Genomic DNA, 15,204 nt, shown 5'->3' with positions numbered 1-15,204 from the left:
CTGCGGTATTCATTGCATACTTTTCAGTGCGCAAAAATGGTTTACTCATTAGGCGGTGAAAGTAGAGCGCCATCAATCAAGTGCTCAATCAATCAATTCGCCATTTATTTTACTGCCTGCAATTTCAGTGCACATCGGCAATCTGAAATTGAAAAACAACAGCACAAATATAACTTCCGCACAAATTTATTTATTTGAATTTTTATGAGTCATCACTAAAAAATTGATTCATAAATTCCGACTGCGCAAGTAAACTAACACAATAAGCCATATATATTCCGTCCGTCCATAGATACATATATATATATATATATCTCAGTTTACAGTTAGACATAACTGTAGGGCATAAAAGGGGAAATGGCAGTTAAACTTGCGTAGCCCCTACTTCCCTACAAACACTTTCGCCGGCGTTAGTGGAATATTTTCCCCTTTTTATTTGTGTTTGGAATGGCTTTCTTGTTTTTTTTTTTTTTTTTCATTGAGCTTTTCAATTTGCGCGTAATGTGAAATAATATATCACGTATGCACTTGCTCACACTCCGGCTAACTTGCTCGGCAAATTTACTTTTGCAAATTTAATGCCTCTCCTTGAAAGTTTTCGAAATAACGCGTCAATTTGATATGGCTCTTTCTGTTTTTGCCCTGCAATTTTTCTGGTGGCCCACATTATTCGGAAAGCCCCTCCCCGAACTTCGGAGAGCTCCTCAGCGTGTCTGTTTGCGAGTATCTTAGGTTATTAGAAAAGTTTGCGGCCTGACTAAGAGGCTACAAAAAGTTGTCAGTCGAAGAAAATTGCATATTGAAGTTGTTTAGGACATTTCGGACAACAGATGAAGGGCAACGTGGGTCCTGATCTCCAATGGACCGTTTTGCAGCTCAGCTTAGCATTTAACCATTGATGGTATTTTAAATACGGACTTAAACATAGTTTCCAAAGATATTTGATTCCTTAAAGAAATCTGATTGATAATTCGTTTTAGGTTATTTACAAAACATTATTCAGACCAGAAACTCGCCATTTAAAATACATAAAGTTTTGAATGTAAAAATTATGCTCTACAAAATGAAACACTAAACGAGTGATTGAAAATGATTGGTTATACTTTAATACTGCTGTTTTAATAATTGTTTTGTATATAAAAACAGTTGTGTGGCTATTAAAGGGATATGTGTAAAGTACGGTCATTTTAGTTGAGCCACAATTGCAGCGCATGCAACAGTCCATAAACGTACTTCCAGCATATCCTTGCCGCAAGTCCTGCTAAGCCCCATCTCACCACCGCCACCGCCCCCGTAGGCAACACTTGCCCCCGCAACTGATGGCAAACTTTCGCCAAGTATAACAAACAAGAGCTTGCAACGGCTGTCGATGCCGCTCCGCCTCGACCACATGTAATGCAGCTGCAAGCCGACAAACTTGGCAAACTGAGTCGGGAAAACAGCAAAAATTCGGGGGAGGGGGAATCGGGATGAGTGACAAAGGCGGCGAAGGGAGTGTCGAAAGATTCTATCAAGTTTTTCCGTTTTTCCTTGTTTTTTTTTTTTTTTTTTTTTGGTCTGCTTTGGCTTTTGTGGCTTGTCTGGTCGCCCGACCCCGCCTGCCCCGTTTTGGCCAATTTTCGTGTTGAGCTCTTTTGTAAAATGTTTTTGGCCAAAATATCAACATCGGTACAACTGCAGACAGGGATCACAGGTGGCAAGTGCAAATGACCCAGGTTTACAGCAACGAACGGGGGGTTAAAGGGTTAGAGGTCCTCGAAGGGGCGACAATCAACTGGTCAAAGCTGTCGCAGGAGTCACTCAAAGGACTAGAACACGGAGCAGTCACGAATCGAAGCAACTTTAGCTCCCGCAAAGTGCTACGAAAATTCTAAATTCCATTTTACGATAATGCATCCTGGCAGGAAGCCAAACACACCAAAACCATACAAAAAAAACAAAGAAAACAAAAACAAACCACAATCCCAAAAAAGTAATGAAAAAACATGGCGAAAGATTGATAGTACCGGCGAGCCAAGTTGGCCCTTGGTCCGAATAAGGCCAACATTTTTTGCCTGCTCGGGCATCTGGGCAACATGTGCCGTAATAATAATAACAATACAAACACCCAATACAAACATCTGCGAATTCACTGCAGTTATTGGCCAAACAAACCGTTTCAAGCCGAAATAAATTACCATGTGTTCGTATATTCTCGAGGACAGACGGTTTTTATAAATTTATAAACCTAAGGCCTTGTCCTAAAAACAAGTGATACAATTTTAGGGCTGAAAACTTATTTTAATACATATTATACTTTTTAACCTAGAAGTCGCCTAAATATTTTTCCACAGACTTATATAAATGTTTGGCCAATGCTTTATATGTATTTATTTTATTTTTTATTATTTAAAAAAATTATTAACATTTATTATTTATTTAGTTTCTAGTTTCTTCTAGTTTAAATCACCTTAAATTTCTATTTCGATTACCATTTCACTTTAATTGCAATTAGGTTATTTATTTATACCTAACCGCAAGAACTTCCTTTGAGCTGTTTAAAATTACTGCCTAAATCGGGATGCCTCCCATAAATTTTAACAATTAACTTCAGTTTTCTTTCCAGGCCCAGACGATCAGGATATCCGCAGCTCGAAAAACTACAACTACTACCCAGGGCCCGCAGAATTCCGGATATTCCGAAAATGCCCAGACAAGGGCTCAAGCCCCGTGGCTCTATGCATTCAGTGCGGCCAACGTGGCGTATGCGCAATTATCAAAGAAACGCCGCAGGACGCGGCATGCAGAAAGGTCGGTCGGCAGGAGTCGATTTGACTTCAATCCAGCTCTTCTGGCCAGACCTGCCTTAAGTTCCGTCGGGTTATTTAAAGTTCGCGTTATTAATAAATGCCTCAGTGGGGCAGCCGTGCCCTGCCTTTAGTCTGATATGCAGCGCTTGATTAGTGCAGGGCCTAACTTATGGCCAGAGTACTCCCATCTGCTCCTCGACTTCTGGGTGGGAATCGTGCTGGGCTCCGACTTCCTGCAAATTACTGAGAGTTTTGCTGGGCGCAAAGTTTGGCGCGTTATCGTGGAAAGTTTAATGGAACTATGTCGTGCCGTGCAGAGCGCCCCCAAAACAGGCGGTTCCAAGCCAGACAGCCCGACCCGCTAAAAACACCACCAGCAACTGACTTTGCCGCCGGGTGCAGTGCATCTGAAGTGGTGGAAAACGGGGTGTTAGTTGTCCGTGCTAAGCCAAGCTGGTTCTCTCAGCAGGGTTTCGGCTAATTGCTGAGGACACCCACACATTAGACAGATTTGTTGGCTCGAAAACTAGCAACAAAACTGGGTGGTGCAAGTAATGAATTAATTATTGCGGGATTAAATAGGAAAAGGAGATGAAGTTGATGCGAAAATGGTAAAAATAATGATAAAAAGCCAACTTTTATGTCAATACATATATGCAAAGGACAAAAACGAGGTGCCCATCCCGATATTCTTGGGTTTTTTTTAAAGAAAATAGGCATTTGGCTTTAACACATTCAACTGAATGTTTTTTATCAATAGTATATTACTCTGATTAATATAAAACTAAGCGAACAACGGAATATTAAATGAAAACCAAATTGATTGCATAATTACGGTATCCTTAATATTAAATTTCACTCAGCCTTGAGTTCAGCAGTTGAGTAACCACTGTGGAGCAATTACGCGTGGCTTATGCCAATAATGAAGATGCCGTTCCGATTGTTGACTGTCATCCAACCGGCGGCAGAGGCCCAAGAATCCCAGGATCCCATGTCGCATCAACGCAATTTGACCCACAATCGATGGTTTATGGTTAACCAGGGGGCGTGGCCGCCGGCAAGCCATGTCATCGGATAGAGGGCCCGATTGATGACTGACAGGGAGGCGGGGGAGTGAATCAAGGATAAGGGACGAGAAGTGCACTATTGACTCTCCACTGTCTGTTTGCAATTATCAGAGGAATATCTGAAATGGTTTCCTCTTGCCTGCAGTTAATGCGCCTTAAATTGCTTGCCTCACGGGGTAGCAACTTCCTCAAAAGGCATTTAATATGTTGAAAAATCTCCGCCAGCGATGAGCACTTTTTTCTTTATTTGCCCCATTTCCTGTTTACAGACATTTAGCAAAGTTTTCCCTTTCACTCCCTGATATGCAACTTAATTACTCTGTGTTTTCCACACTTGTTTGCCTTTAGTTTTACACAAACAGCGGAGCTCACTGTACTTAAATAAAAACTGCAATAATTAATGTTTGCCCCTCGCGCTTCGTGTTGATTTTGTAGTCTAGATTAGCAATTTATTCCCATATGGTACGGAGCTGAAAAGGGTGTAATCCTATTTATATTTGGATTACAAATAAGGGTAGGCGATTAACTTCCCCGAGGAAGGACTTATTGTTAAGTATCTCAACAGATAGTGCAAAATTTGATCAACCTGCTTTATAAATGGCCTAAGCTATTAACTTCCATCATAAGCCGAGGCATTATTAAAGGATATTAAATATACGACAGCTCTTTAGTACAGTTAGTTACTCAAAATAAGATCCATTTACAGCCCCATTAATTTAGGGCTATGAAGTAGAGTTCTGCTATCTTGGCAGAAAGGACTTTCCTTCGGCTTACCTTCGACACTATCGCTGCATATCGCATTGCCAGTTAATTTGATTGACATTTATCCGTTTTACTGTGAGAGTGTGTTTTTTTCCAGGAGCCATGGCCATATCGATGGCGTGTGTCTTTGGACGGTTTTTTTTTTCGCTTGGTCTACACTTGACACAGTGTTTGCACTTTGCGCTGATTTAATCTATCGCCCGCCTTTGGCTGTGGACTTGAGAATGGGCGGGACTTGAAGTAGAACTGGGAATGGGAATGGGACTGGGAATGGGACTGGGAATGGGACTGTGAATGGGACTGGGAATGGGACTGGGAATGGGACTGTCTGGGCCCGATTGTGGGATCTGGATAGCGATAGCAATGGCTGAATGACCGCCCTTTCGTCCCCCGGCGCTAAATTGGGCGCGTGATAAAGAGCAGGAAAAGATGGAGCACGGTCTGGAAAAAACTAGGAGAAATAAAATGGGTGAAAGAAATCCGACTGTTTGCCATTGGTCTCTAGGTGTCTGCGTGGCAGCGAGGGAAAATTATTGAACATCTGATGCAGTTATGATAATGTCAAAGCATTTCCACTCAAGTGACAGTTTGGCTACATTTCGATTATGACAGCCAAATGGAAGAGTTATTGCAAATTAATTCCAGCCCATCTAGTGGGCGGACATCGATTTGGCCCAGTCATTGCTAAGCTTTAAAATATATGAATTTGAAATATATCAAATAGCCGTCGAGGGTGCACTATGCATAAAAGCATTAGGTTCGAATACATTTTCTATATTAATAATATTCAATACTTGCGAGTAAATCATAACAACACAATGCAATTGTTTGGGTAATTCCCTTTTATTGTGAGTGGGCAACACGCCCATAACTCGTAAGTTATATGCACACTAGAATGGTAACAATGTACTTTCTATATTGTTTACAAATGTAGGTATTTTATTTTCGGTCTCGCCGAATTGTAATAATTTACAAAATTTATGTATAAACTTTTTTATGTGTTTGCGACACAGTTGCAGTTAATTTGGCAAAGTTTTGCGGCTTGCTCGGCGGTCAATTGTGTAATTTGTGTACAATTTATATCCTCAAGCTTAGGGGTGACCACTTGCTTTAATCAGGACATATATTTGCATATTCCACCTGAACACTTTATCATTGCTGGCTTAAGATAAAAGCTGAATTTAATATTGAGGAAAGAACTGGAAATATCTGAACTAATACGGGAACTATAAGCAAAGCGGTAAGAAAAGCAGTTATTCCTTCGCTTAAAAACATTAAGTGCAAAGTGAGTATTACCTTTACACAAAATAGGTCGAAAGGGTAAATATAAGTTTAATAAGGCGTAATCCACACCCACCTTTTGAACTGCAACCCTTTTGAAACTCGATGATACCTGGTGTTCTGCGTCCCCCTTTTAAATGGAACAGTAGAGGCAAATTGAGCTTACGTACACTGGCTATTTTGGGCGGGTGGGCTTAGGGGCGTGGCGGTGGCTATAAAGGGAATGGGCTATAATTTAAGCAGGCAACGTGTTATCAGACTTAATATGTAATACATTCTAGTGGTCAGTTGGTATGGGTGTTGGGTGCTGCACAAAGTTGGCCAAAACAATGGGGCCCTCGCCCTATTGTTTCGGATTTGACCCAACGCTCGAGTGTTTGTATGCACGGCCGATTTGGCCCTTTTGTTTTGGCTTATTGTTTTTGAAATGCACATAAAATGCGTTTGTCTTTGTCCTCTCTGTTCCAATGCAAGCGTTTTAGAATCATATTTTATTGATAGCCAGCAGGGTGGCTGATACCAGTGGAATCGAATTTTGCGGCCTTCATCGGGGAAACACCATTATTAGGGCACTCGTAGTTTATCAATGATAAAGGCACAACAGAACAAACATATATTATATTTTAAGTAAATGTCTATTTTCGATTATCGCACCTGTCCTAATCTGTACGCAACTTCAAGTGGGAGATACGTTATCGTTAAGCTTATATAAAAGTAATACTCATTTGTTTTAAAATGATGTTTACAAAAATATTTGTTTATAAACATATATGAACTCTGCGATCTTAAGAGCAAAGCTCTCTGAAAAAGCACAAAGATAATGGAAAGCACTCTCCCCTGTTGCCGATATTTGTGTAATTAATCAAAAGCTACATATATAGTAGTAGTATTGTTCTTTAACATTGACAATTCATTCAACGGGGAGATCTTGACCATGTTGCGTCTCACAGTAAAGCACGGCCTGCGGGCCAATTCCCAGCTGGCTGCCACCAGAAACCCAGATGCATCATCGTACGTCCAGCAGCTGGAATCAGAATGGGAGGGCGCCAAACCCTTTACGGAACTTCCCGGCCCGACACGCTGGCAATTGTTCCGCGGCTTCCAGAAGGGCGGTGAGTACCACCAACTGGGCATGGATGATGTGATGCGGCTGTACAAAAAGCAGTTCGGCGACATATGCTTGATACCCGGATTATTCGGCATGCCATCCACTGTGTTCACGTTCAATGTGGAAACCTTTGAGAAGGTCTATCGCACCGAAGGTCAGTGGCCCGTCCGCGGTGGCGCCGAACCCGTCATCCACTACCGCAATAAGCGGAAGGATGAGTTTTTCAAGAACTGCATGGGATTGTTCGGCAAGTGAGTTTAAAAAAATATACCTGCAAAAAATCAACCTACTCATTTAAAGCTTTTTCCATCTATTTATCTAAAAGTACGTTATTGGCCAATGCAATTCATATATCTCAAATAAAATAATTAAAATTAATAACTTATAACATATGCTGGTTCCTTTAATCGATTTACTTTCAATTTCAGTGGCGCGGAGTGGGGAAAGAATAGAAGTGCCGTGAATCCCGTCCTGATGCAGCACCGAAATGTTGCAATCTATCTGAAACCGATGCAGCGCGTCAACCGGCAGTTTGTGAATCGCATCCGCGAGATTCGCGACAAGGAGTCCCAAGAAGTGCCCGGTGACTTTATGAACACCATCAACCACCTGACCTTCGAGTCAGTGGCGACAGTGGCCCTTGACAGGGAATTGGGACTACTCCGGGAAGCCAACCCGCCGCCGGAGGCTAGTAAACTGTTCAAGAATATCGAAGTCCTAATGGATTCCTTCTTCGACTTGGGCGTGAGACCATCATTGTATAGGTACATCCCCACACCCACCTACAAGAAGTTCAGTCGGGCCATGGATGAAATTTTCGACACCTGTTCGATGTACGTGAATCAGGCGATAGAAAGGATCGACCGGAAATCTTCACAAGGCGATTCAAACGATCATAAAAGTGTTCTCGAGCAGTTGCTGCAAATCGATAGAAAGCTCGCCGTTGTTATGGCCATGGACATGCTGATGGGAGGAGTTGATACCACCAGTACGGCCATCTCTGGAATATTGCTCAATCTGGCCAAGAATCCGGAGAAGCAGCAAAGACTCAGGGAGGAAGTTCTAAGCAAACTAACTTCGCTTCATAGCGAATTTACCGTGGAGGATATGAAATCCCTTCCGTATCTCAGGGCGGTCATCAAGGAATCGCTTCGATTGTATCCAGTCACCTTTGGTAACGCCCGATCCGCCGGAGCTGATGTTGTCCTCGATGGCTACCGAATCCCCAAGGGCACCAAGCTTCTGATGACCAACAGCTTTTTGCTTAAGGACGACCGACTGTATCCCCGGGCAAAGGAATTCATCCCGGAACGCTGGCTGCGCCGAAAGGACGATGACAAGTCGGATGTCCTTATGAACAAGGACTTAAATGCCTTTATCTACTTGCCGTTCGGATTCGGACCACGCATGTGTGTGGGCAAACGGATTGTGGATCTTGAAATGGAACTCACGGTTGCCAACTTGGTGCGAAATTTCCATATTGAATATAACTATTCCACTGAAAAGCCATATAAGTGCAGGTTTTTGTACAAGCCCAATATTCCTCTGAAATTCAAGTTTACCGATCTGAAATATTAAAATTTGATCAAGCAAATCTTGTCTTAATATTATCAAAGCTCTGTGGTGCTTCACTTTTTATGTGAATATCGTTATATCCAACAAATGAGGTAAATTATAATTAATATCTTGTATCTGTCCAAAATCACATAGTGCTTTCCTTTAATATTTTTTTTACCTTGGTTATTTGACTTTGTTTTGTATAAAATTGAGCTTTATATTACATTCTAAAATATCACGTCAAAAAATGAACGACCTACAGCAAAATACTTTTTCATTTTTAAGTAAAAGCATTCATTGAACTAAAAAACATGTTTTTTTAATATATTTGTCAGCAATACATATATCCAATTGGTAAAAGTTAAACTTTCAGTTTGTGTATAATGTAAGTGTTTTGTGTATAATGTAAATGTGGGAAATGTTATTCGTTACCATTTGACTGGAAGTAACAGTCCAACTTGAATTTTTACAGCAGGGCAACAGCTGTTGCTGGGAAATTCCCCACGTCTGGTCACACCAATCCTGACAAACAGAAGTGATTCATACAAATCCTCCAATAAAAACAACGTAGATTGATCAAATTCGTCGGTTTGAGTTGCAAACCAACACCTAATATTTTTTCTTCGTTCGTCATTGTAAATTCGTCAAGCTGGGTAACGACATGTCTACGAGTTCCATGGAAAGTAAGTGCAGCATAGCGATGACGCCAGACGAAGATTCCGAATGACCCACACCTCTTTTTTTCCGCCCCCAGAACACCTTTTCAATCTAAAGTTTGCCGTAAAGGAATTGGAACGAAACTCAAAGAAATGTGAGAAGGAGGAGAAGCTGGAGAAGGCAAAGGCCAAGAAGGCGATTCAGAAGGGCAACATGGACGTGGCCCGCATCCACGCAGAGAATGCGATCCGCCAGAAGAACCAGGCGGTTAACTACCTCAGGATGAGTGCCCGAGTGGATGCAGTGGCCAGTAGGGTTCAGTCCGCACTCACCACCCGCAAGGTCACCGGCTCCATGGCCGGCGTGGTCAAGGCCATGGATGCAGCTATGAAGGGTATGAACCTGGAGAAGATTTCCTCCCTGATGGAGAAGTTTGAATCGCAGTTCGAAGACCTGGACGTCCAGAGCTCGGTAATGGAGGGCACCATGTCCGACACGGTAACCACCTCGGTGCCTCAGGGAGATGTCGACAATCTGCTCCAGCAAGTGGCCGACGAGGCTGGCCTCGAACTCAACATGGAGCTGCCCAGCGGAGTTCAGAGCCAATCCGTTGGAGCCTCGACAGCAGTGTCCCAAGAGCAAGACGAGCTCACCCAGCGACTGGCACGTCTCCGCCAGGCTGAATAAAAATAGCGACGCCCTGCCCGTTGAATTTCTGTTTTAGCAATTAAGTACATTCAAAATATAAATAAGTATAAACTCAGTGATTGGAAGTCTATCGATGCTGCTTTGTCTACCATAATCAGAAGAATTGCCATGAATCTTTAAGTGTAAGTGTGCTGTTTGTATAGGCTTCAAACGGATTATGATTTACATGCTTTTCTAATGCAATATACGATAATCATGTTTTAAAGGCTTTGTTGTTATAGTTATTTGAAGACCTGCCAATTTTTGTAACTTGTTTACTTGGAAAGATATAGCATAATTTGGAAATAGAAATGGTTCTGCAGCAATCACAACTTTCATTGCTTTGGTTACTATAATTCATTTCTGGTCTTAGCTTTTATTTGTCTTAATATTATATTTAAAAGTATACAAGCCCTTTATCTTAAAACTAGAACACGCCAAGCAATCGCTATGACTCAGGTCAACAGTGGAGGTTGAGGTTGTTGATGCGGTGGTGCAATGACTGGATTGGGATTGATGGGTGCCTGTTTGGCTTTTTGCTTTCGGGGTTTCCGGGCAGCTGGAGTATTGGGTCCAGGCTCAGACCCGGGTGCTCCTGTTTCATCCGCCGCCTGCTTGTTTTTGGGCTTCGGTCCTCGACGCTTCTGCTCGGTTTTCCCTTTGGGATGTGGAGCCTCCATGGGAACGGATCGCCAGTCGTCTCCGTGCTTATCTAGTCGCCGTTTTAGAAGCTCCACGTCATGATTGCGCCTTCTTACTATCTTTTTGATCCCATTTACTCTGGATAAAAGGTACTGCACATTTTTGTTTACGTTTCGTGGAGCATAAAAATGACGGTTACCTCATCACACATCGCTCATTTTCCGCCTGAATCCTTTGGCACCTGTCATACAGTTTTTCCACCAGCTGTTTGTACATGAGTTCTTTCTTATTTAGCAACATTTTATACAGATATTGGTTATAGTTCAATATTTAGAAATGTTTTTATTTACGCCATGGCTCAGTGTGGCCAGATGGGCGATTTTCTTCTTGCTCCGTCTGTCGGTACAGGCGTTGCCACGTCATATTTATTCAAAAAAGGACTAGTTCACTTATTGAACTAAATTTAGCAAAAGTGCATAAAAACTGCTTGACATAATTGTCTTTAATTTAAGATTTAACTGGTCATAATAATTACTTTACATACTCGTTTTATGAAATGACAAAACCTGATGCATTTAAAATTATAAGTTAATGAAAATATAAACTATTTAAATTGGTTAATAATATAAATTTTATAATTTGCTATAACGGTTAAAGCTGTTACTTTTAGATGCAACTATTTAAATTGAATATCTAGTTCCTTAAAACTATTTACCCCTATTTGCACCAGCCTGGCAACTCTCTCATTTTGCAAACAGCCGTGTTAAGCAAACCCACAATTAGTAACTTATGTAGTTCCACAACAACAACCGGCATGCCAAACAAATCTTCCAGAGCAGACAGGAAGACAGCCAGAAGCAAATAGATATAGTGTTTGCGCCAACTATTATGTCTGCAGCCAACATGCCGACGACAACAGGAGCTCAGGGATCGGGAAACCAAGTTCCCACAACTAGCACTACGATTGTAAACCACTTCCGGGAGTTGATCAAGGAACCGAAGAACCTCGACGAGGCGGCCAACTATCTGTACCAGTCGCTGCTCGACGACGCCGTAGTCGGAATCTTTAACGAGACACATCATCTGCGAAAGTCAGGGAATCTGGCCGCCCTGGACGGAGTGCCGGAGGACTCAACCTATCGAATGTGCGAGATGCCCAACCTGGACATATTCGGCATCTCAACGGCCAAAAAGCCAATGGACTGCACCTGCCCCAACTGTGATCGCCTGGTGGCCGCCGCCCGCTTCGCCCCGCACCTGGAAAAGTGCATGGGCATGGGTCGTATCTCGTCGCGAATTGCCTCTCGTCGCTTGGCCACCAAAGAGGGCGCCACATCCGCCCACCTGCACTCTTCGGGAAATACCGGAGGCACTGATGATGAGGATGACGTGGACTGGTCGTCCGACAAGCGTCGAAAGAAATCAAACCAGAACTCAAGGAACAACGGCTCCAAGAAGAACAATGGCAAAACCTTTTAGTCAGAGCTAACAATCATTTTCGTAGTTTATTCTGCCATAAAAGTACACCTTTAAATCAGTCACCAATGTATTCTAAACTAATGGGATTTTGGTGATCGACCCCTACTCTTCTTTGAGATCATTTGAATAGGACAGCAGTTAGTGGCAATATCTAATCAATTAATATCTAGATATCATAGGACAAGGGTAATATAACTTTTCAGCAAATAGGCGCTTTTAAACATAGACTTTCCTGGTGCTAAATGAAGTAATTCAATGTAATAATATGAAAGCAAGCCTTAGTTTTATATTTTACAACTTAAAGAGTATATATTTTGGTTATTTTCCTTCCTTATCAATGGCAAACACCCGGATATGGTCGACCACTAGGGGTGTCCAGTCCGAATTTCTAGACAACTCCTCGAATTGTTTGTCAGTTTTGGGGTGGGTGTTTAAAAAGGGCTTGTGTTTCATTTCTAGAATGTCGTCATTGAAATTAACATTGCCGCCGGCGGTTAGGCCAAGGACTAGATGGCACTAAAAACGAAAGATCATAGAGATATTACATCTTTTAGAGGAAGGCGTCTTACCTCATGTTTTCGAAATGGTTCAAGAAGTGTCGGATTGTTTACTGCTCCGAAGAACTCGCCATCGAACTTAAAGATAATTTTGTCAGTCTGCCAGATAATAGTCGTGAAATCCGTCCCCATAGTAAATTTCCCCTGGCGTACAAGCGAATATGATCGAAAAAATCGTCATCCGCCTTATCCATACGGGGCACCAGAAGAATGTCTAAAGTAATCAAAACCATGTAGTGATTACCAGCTATAAAAACTAAATATCCACTCACTTGGAAACAACCAATCGCCTTTGGGCATTTTAGCTCTAATCTCAACTCGCCCATATTTAAAGGTAAAGTTCGTGTGCATGTTGGCGGATCTAAAGGTCTTGGAGACCCAAGGCTCCCGTTTCGATCTTGACCCCCTGTCACACTCTTTTCGTTTGGCTATTTGCTGGTGCAGCCCAGAAGAGTCATATTTCGCTCATCTCTGGTAATTGATATGTGCAAATTGTTGTTGGTTATAATCGAGTTGACAGGATCGTCCACAAAGGCAAAAAACTCCTGGTTTTTCCCGCCAGTATTACGATACCTAACCTCGCGTACCCAATTCAATGGGAACATTCTGATAACGTTTCTGAAGAACTCAGGTTAATCTAGGCCCATCAAATAATTCGCCAATTCCATTATCGTTGATTTTAATCTCGAAAAACTGAGTTGCAATCTTATTATTTCTCTCCACCACAGTTTGAATTCTTATTTTGGCATTGGGCTCAATGTTACTTTGTAACTCAATCTTTGCACCAATATGCTTCGTTATCGCACCCTTTGTCAACCAACTCGGCTTGAAAGTATATGGACTCAATCTCTTCCAGATCCCCGGGTAACACTATGAATACCTCCCTGCCCTTCACATTTACCACTGGATGCGGCCCCTCCAAGGCAATCATCAAAGAAACAAGACAACCTAACAAAATTAGAAAAACACAGCCTTTCCGCATGGCGGCTACCAGAGAATCCAGTCTTGCAATCATTGTGTTAACATGTGGGTTACTGCATTCCCTAGCATATAAGCTCTCAATCTTTAGCTGTTCTCTTGTAAAAATATGATAGATATGATCACATTGGTTTCCAATAATTAGGTCAGATATAGTATTTTATTCAATGAAATCATAGATTCACTTTTTTCATAGTTCACAGTTTCATTAGACCAAATATTTAATTAAGTGTTGTAGCTTAATGAGATCACGCGAGTCATATTCATTCCTCGTATTCATCGATTGAATAAACATTAAATTGTTGTATGACCAACACAGCTTGATCCCAAATGGGTGCATTGGTTACGGCCTTTATAATTTTCGATGATAGACCCGTTTCGAAATTGCGATAGCTCTTTTGCTCTGGCGGAATGCTGTTATCCGGAAAATTGTACTCTCCGCCGACAGTTAGGAACAATTCAATGTGGCGCTGAGGAGTTGGAATTTTAGTGCAAAAAAATTAGTATTATTAAGTAAACCAACTTCTGTCTGACTGAGTTCTTGGACGATCGTTGAGTTCGTTATTTGAGCAAAGGTGCGACCATCTATCTTAAAGGTTATGCTCTCCTCCGTCCCAATAGACGTGTAAGTATAAAAGTCATTCCCATAGTGATCATCCCTACTGGCGAACTCCTCCAATTCCACCGAGCTCGTTGGACAATGGCAATTCGAATGGCATCGTGATTAACTGAAGACAGTGTGAGTCCTAAATGAAGGATTGCATTCGATTATCCTTGTTACTAATCATTAAGTTCGAAATCACCTGGGAACAAACAGTCTCCAATGGCCATCTTGGTTTCTATGTCTATCCGACAGTACCTAAAGGTATCCAATGAGAGTAATTTTGCCGAATCAAAGGGAGGCATACATTTTCGAAACGGCAATCTGTACTTCTTCTCGCCACATCTTTGATTGGAATCGCTTTTCGAATAAGCGCAGTTCTCCAAATAGAAGGGGTTTTTCGACCCATAGTTAGATTTAGTTACATACGAATTGGCTTTTCAATTCACAAGGGCCACTCCCTTCCTGTGATTGCACCACGTGCTTCCAATTTTTCAAAGGATTTTCACTATCTCCAAAGGACTCGGTGACAATAGCCTACCGCTGCAGCTTGCAGCTGATGGGTTTGTCTCTAGTGAGGGAAATCGCGGGCAGGCAGTATTTCGTAGAGCTACGTAGCTTCTTACAATCTCTACTTTTCTCGGATGATGGTAGGAATTTCCGCAGAGGCTCTACCAAAGCACTGCTTTCTCCCAAGGATCTGATCCTGAAGCTTTTGATCACAGTTTCGTTTTGATGGGTCTCTACGACGGCGGATATTTTGAGGGTACCACTGCCCAGGTATTCCCGTATAGCCTATAGTCATAGAAGGGACACTTGTCCCCTTCGAACTCAGTGTAAAAGAGCACCGACCTAATACGATGATCTTCTATTTTACTTATTAATAGATTGTAGGCAGCAAAATGTGTGGCCATCTTACCTGGAAGCGATGCCCAGATCCATGTATCGTTTTCAGTGACATTCACCAAAAGCTGAAGAGCCTGAAAGGAATCAAAGCCGACCAACTGGCTTAGTATTAATGCCCAGACTCATCTCCATT

The 15,204-nt window shown here is 42.1% G+C and overlaps 4 protein-coding genes and 2 pseudogenes across 6 annotated transcripts; 3 read left to right on the top strand and 3 right to left on the bottom strand.

The window, feature by feature from the left end:
- Positions 1-6,807: 6,807 nt before the first annotated feature.
- Cyp12c1 (Cytochrome P450 12c1) lies at positions 6,808-8,868 on the top strand. Of its 2 annotated transcripts, none has more exons than NM_001300180.1 (2): positions 6,808-7,258; positions 7,436-8,868. In NM_001300180.1, the coding sequence occupies exons 1-2, from the start codon at positions 6,834-6,836 to the stop codon at positions 8,583-8,585; spliced, it is 1,575 nt and encodes a 524-aa protein (NP_001287109.1). In that variant the 5' UTR covers positions 6,808-6,833; the 3' UTR covers positions 8,586-8,868. The 2 variants fall into 2 exon arrangements, with proteins under 2 accessions (NP_001287109.1, NP_649052.1); NM_140795.3 differs by having other exon boundaries at positions 7,436-8,598.
- Positions 8,869-9,065: 197 nt separating this feature from the next.
- Chmp1 (Charged multivesicular body protein 1) lies at positions 9,066-10,232 on the top strand. 2 transcript variants are annotated; one of them, NM_001300179.1, is made up of 2 exons: positions 9,066-9,247; positions 9,319-10,232. In NM_001300179.1, exons 1-2 carry the CDS (start codon positions 9,226-9,228, stop codon positions 9,906-9,908), a joined length of 612 nt encoding a protein of 203 aa, NP_001287108.1. In that variant the 5' UTR covers positions 9,066-9,225; the 3' UTR covers positions 9,909-10,232. The 2 variants fall into 2 exon arrangements, with proteins under 2 accessions (NP_001287108.1, NP_649051.3); NM_140794.3 differs by having other exon boundaries at positions 9,319-9,983.
- A 34-nt stretch (positions 10,233-10,266) lies between these two features.
- CG32202 (uncharacterized protein) lies at positions 10,267-10,943 on the bottom strand. Its single transcript, NM_168774.3, has 2 exons — positions 10,750-10,943; positions 10,267-10,688 (listed from the first exon to the last, which is right to left on the bottom strand). Exons 1-2 carry the CDS (start codon positions 10,848-10,850, stop codon positions 10,364-10,366), a joined length of 426 nt encoding a protein of 141 aa, NP_730354.2. The 5' UTR covers positions 10,851-10,943; the 3' UTR covers positions 10,267-10,363.
- Positions 10,944-11,290: 347 nt separating this feature from the next.
- Sgf11 (SAGA associated factor 11kDa) lies at positions 11,291-12,090 on the top strand. The gene has a single exon (NM_001104168.2). The coding sequence runs from the start codon at positions 11,439-11,441 to the stop codon at positions 12,027-12,029; it is 591 nt and encodes a 196-aa protein (NP_001097638.1). The 5' UTR covers positions 11,291-11,438; the 3' UTR covers positions 12,030-12,090.
- Positions 12,091-12,347: 257 nt separating this feature from the next.
- Positions 12,348-13,568, bottom strand: CR34254 (annotated as a pseudogene).
- A 261-nt stretch (positions 13,569-13,829) lies between these two features.
- On the bottom strand, positions 13,830-15,196 carry CR46422 (annotated as a pseudogene).
- Between the last annotated feature and the right edge of the window lie 8 nt (positions 15,197-15,204).

The sequence above is a fragment of the Drosophila melanogaster genome, chromosome 3L, assembly GCF_000001215.4.
Source record: "Drosophila melanogaster chromosome 3L".
Classification (NCBI taxonomy): domain Eukaryota; kingdom Metazoa; phylum Arthropoda; class Insecta; order Diptera; family Drosophilidae; genus Drosophila; species Drosophila melanogaster.
The sequence above is the reverse complement of the archived record's forward strand: the minus strand, read 5'-3'. Positions and strand labels throughout refer to the sequence as shown.

Excerpts from the sequence above, each read along its gene's own strand:
- Cyp12c1 (NM_001300180.1), top strand. The coding sequence starts at position 6,834 with ATGTTGCGTCTCACAGTAAAGCACGGCCTGCGGGCCAATTCCCAGCTG. Across the intron at positions 7,259-7,435 it reads TGCATGGGATTGTTCGGCAA|TGGCGCGGAGTGGGGAAAGA; the intron begins GTGAGTTTAAAA and ends TTTCAATTTCAG.
- Chmp1 (NM_001300179.1), top strand. The coding sequence starts at position 9,226 with ATGTCTACGAGTTCCATGGAAA. Across the intron at positions 9,248-9,318 it reads GTCTACGAGTTCCATGGAAA|AACACCTTTTCAATCTAAAG; the intron begins GTAAGTGCAGCA and ends TTCCGCCCCCAG.
- CG32202 (NM_168774.3), bottom strand. The coding sequence starts at position 10,850 with ATGTTGCTAAATAAGAAAGAACTCATGTACAAACAGCTGGTGGAAAAA. Across the intron at positions 10,689-10,749 it reads AATGAGCGATGTGTGATGAG|AGTAAATGGGATCAAAAAGA; the intron begins GTAACCGTCATT and ends CCTTTTATCCAG.
- Sgf11 (NM_001104168.2), top strand. The coding sequence starts at position 11,439 with ATGTCTGCAGCCAACATGCCGACGACAACAGGAGCTCAGGGATCGGGA.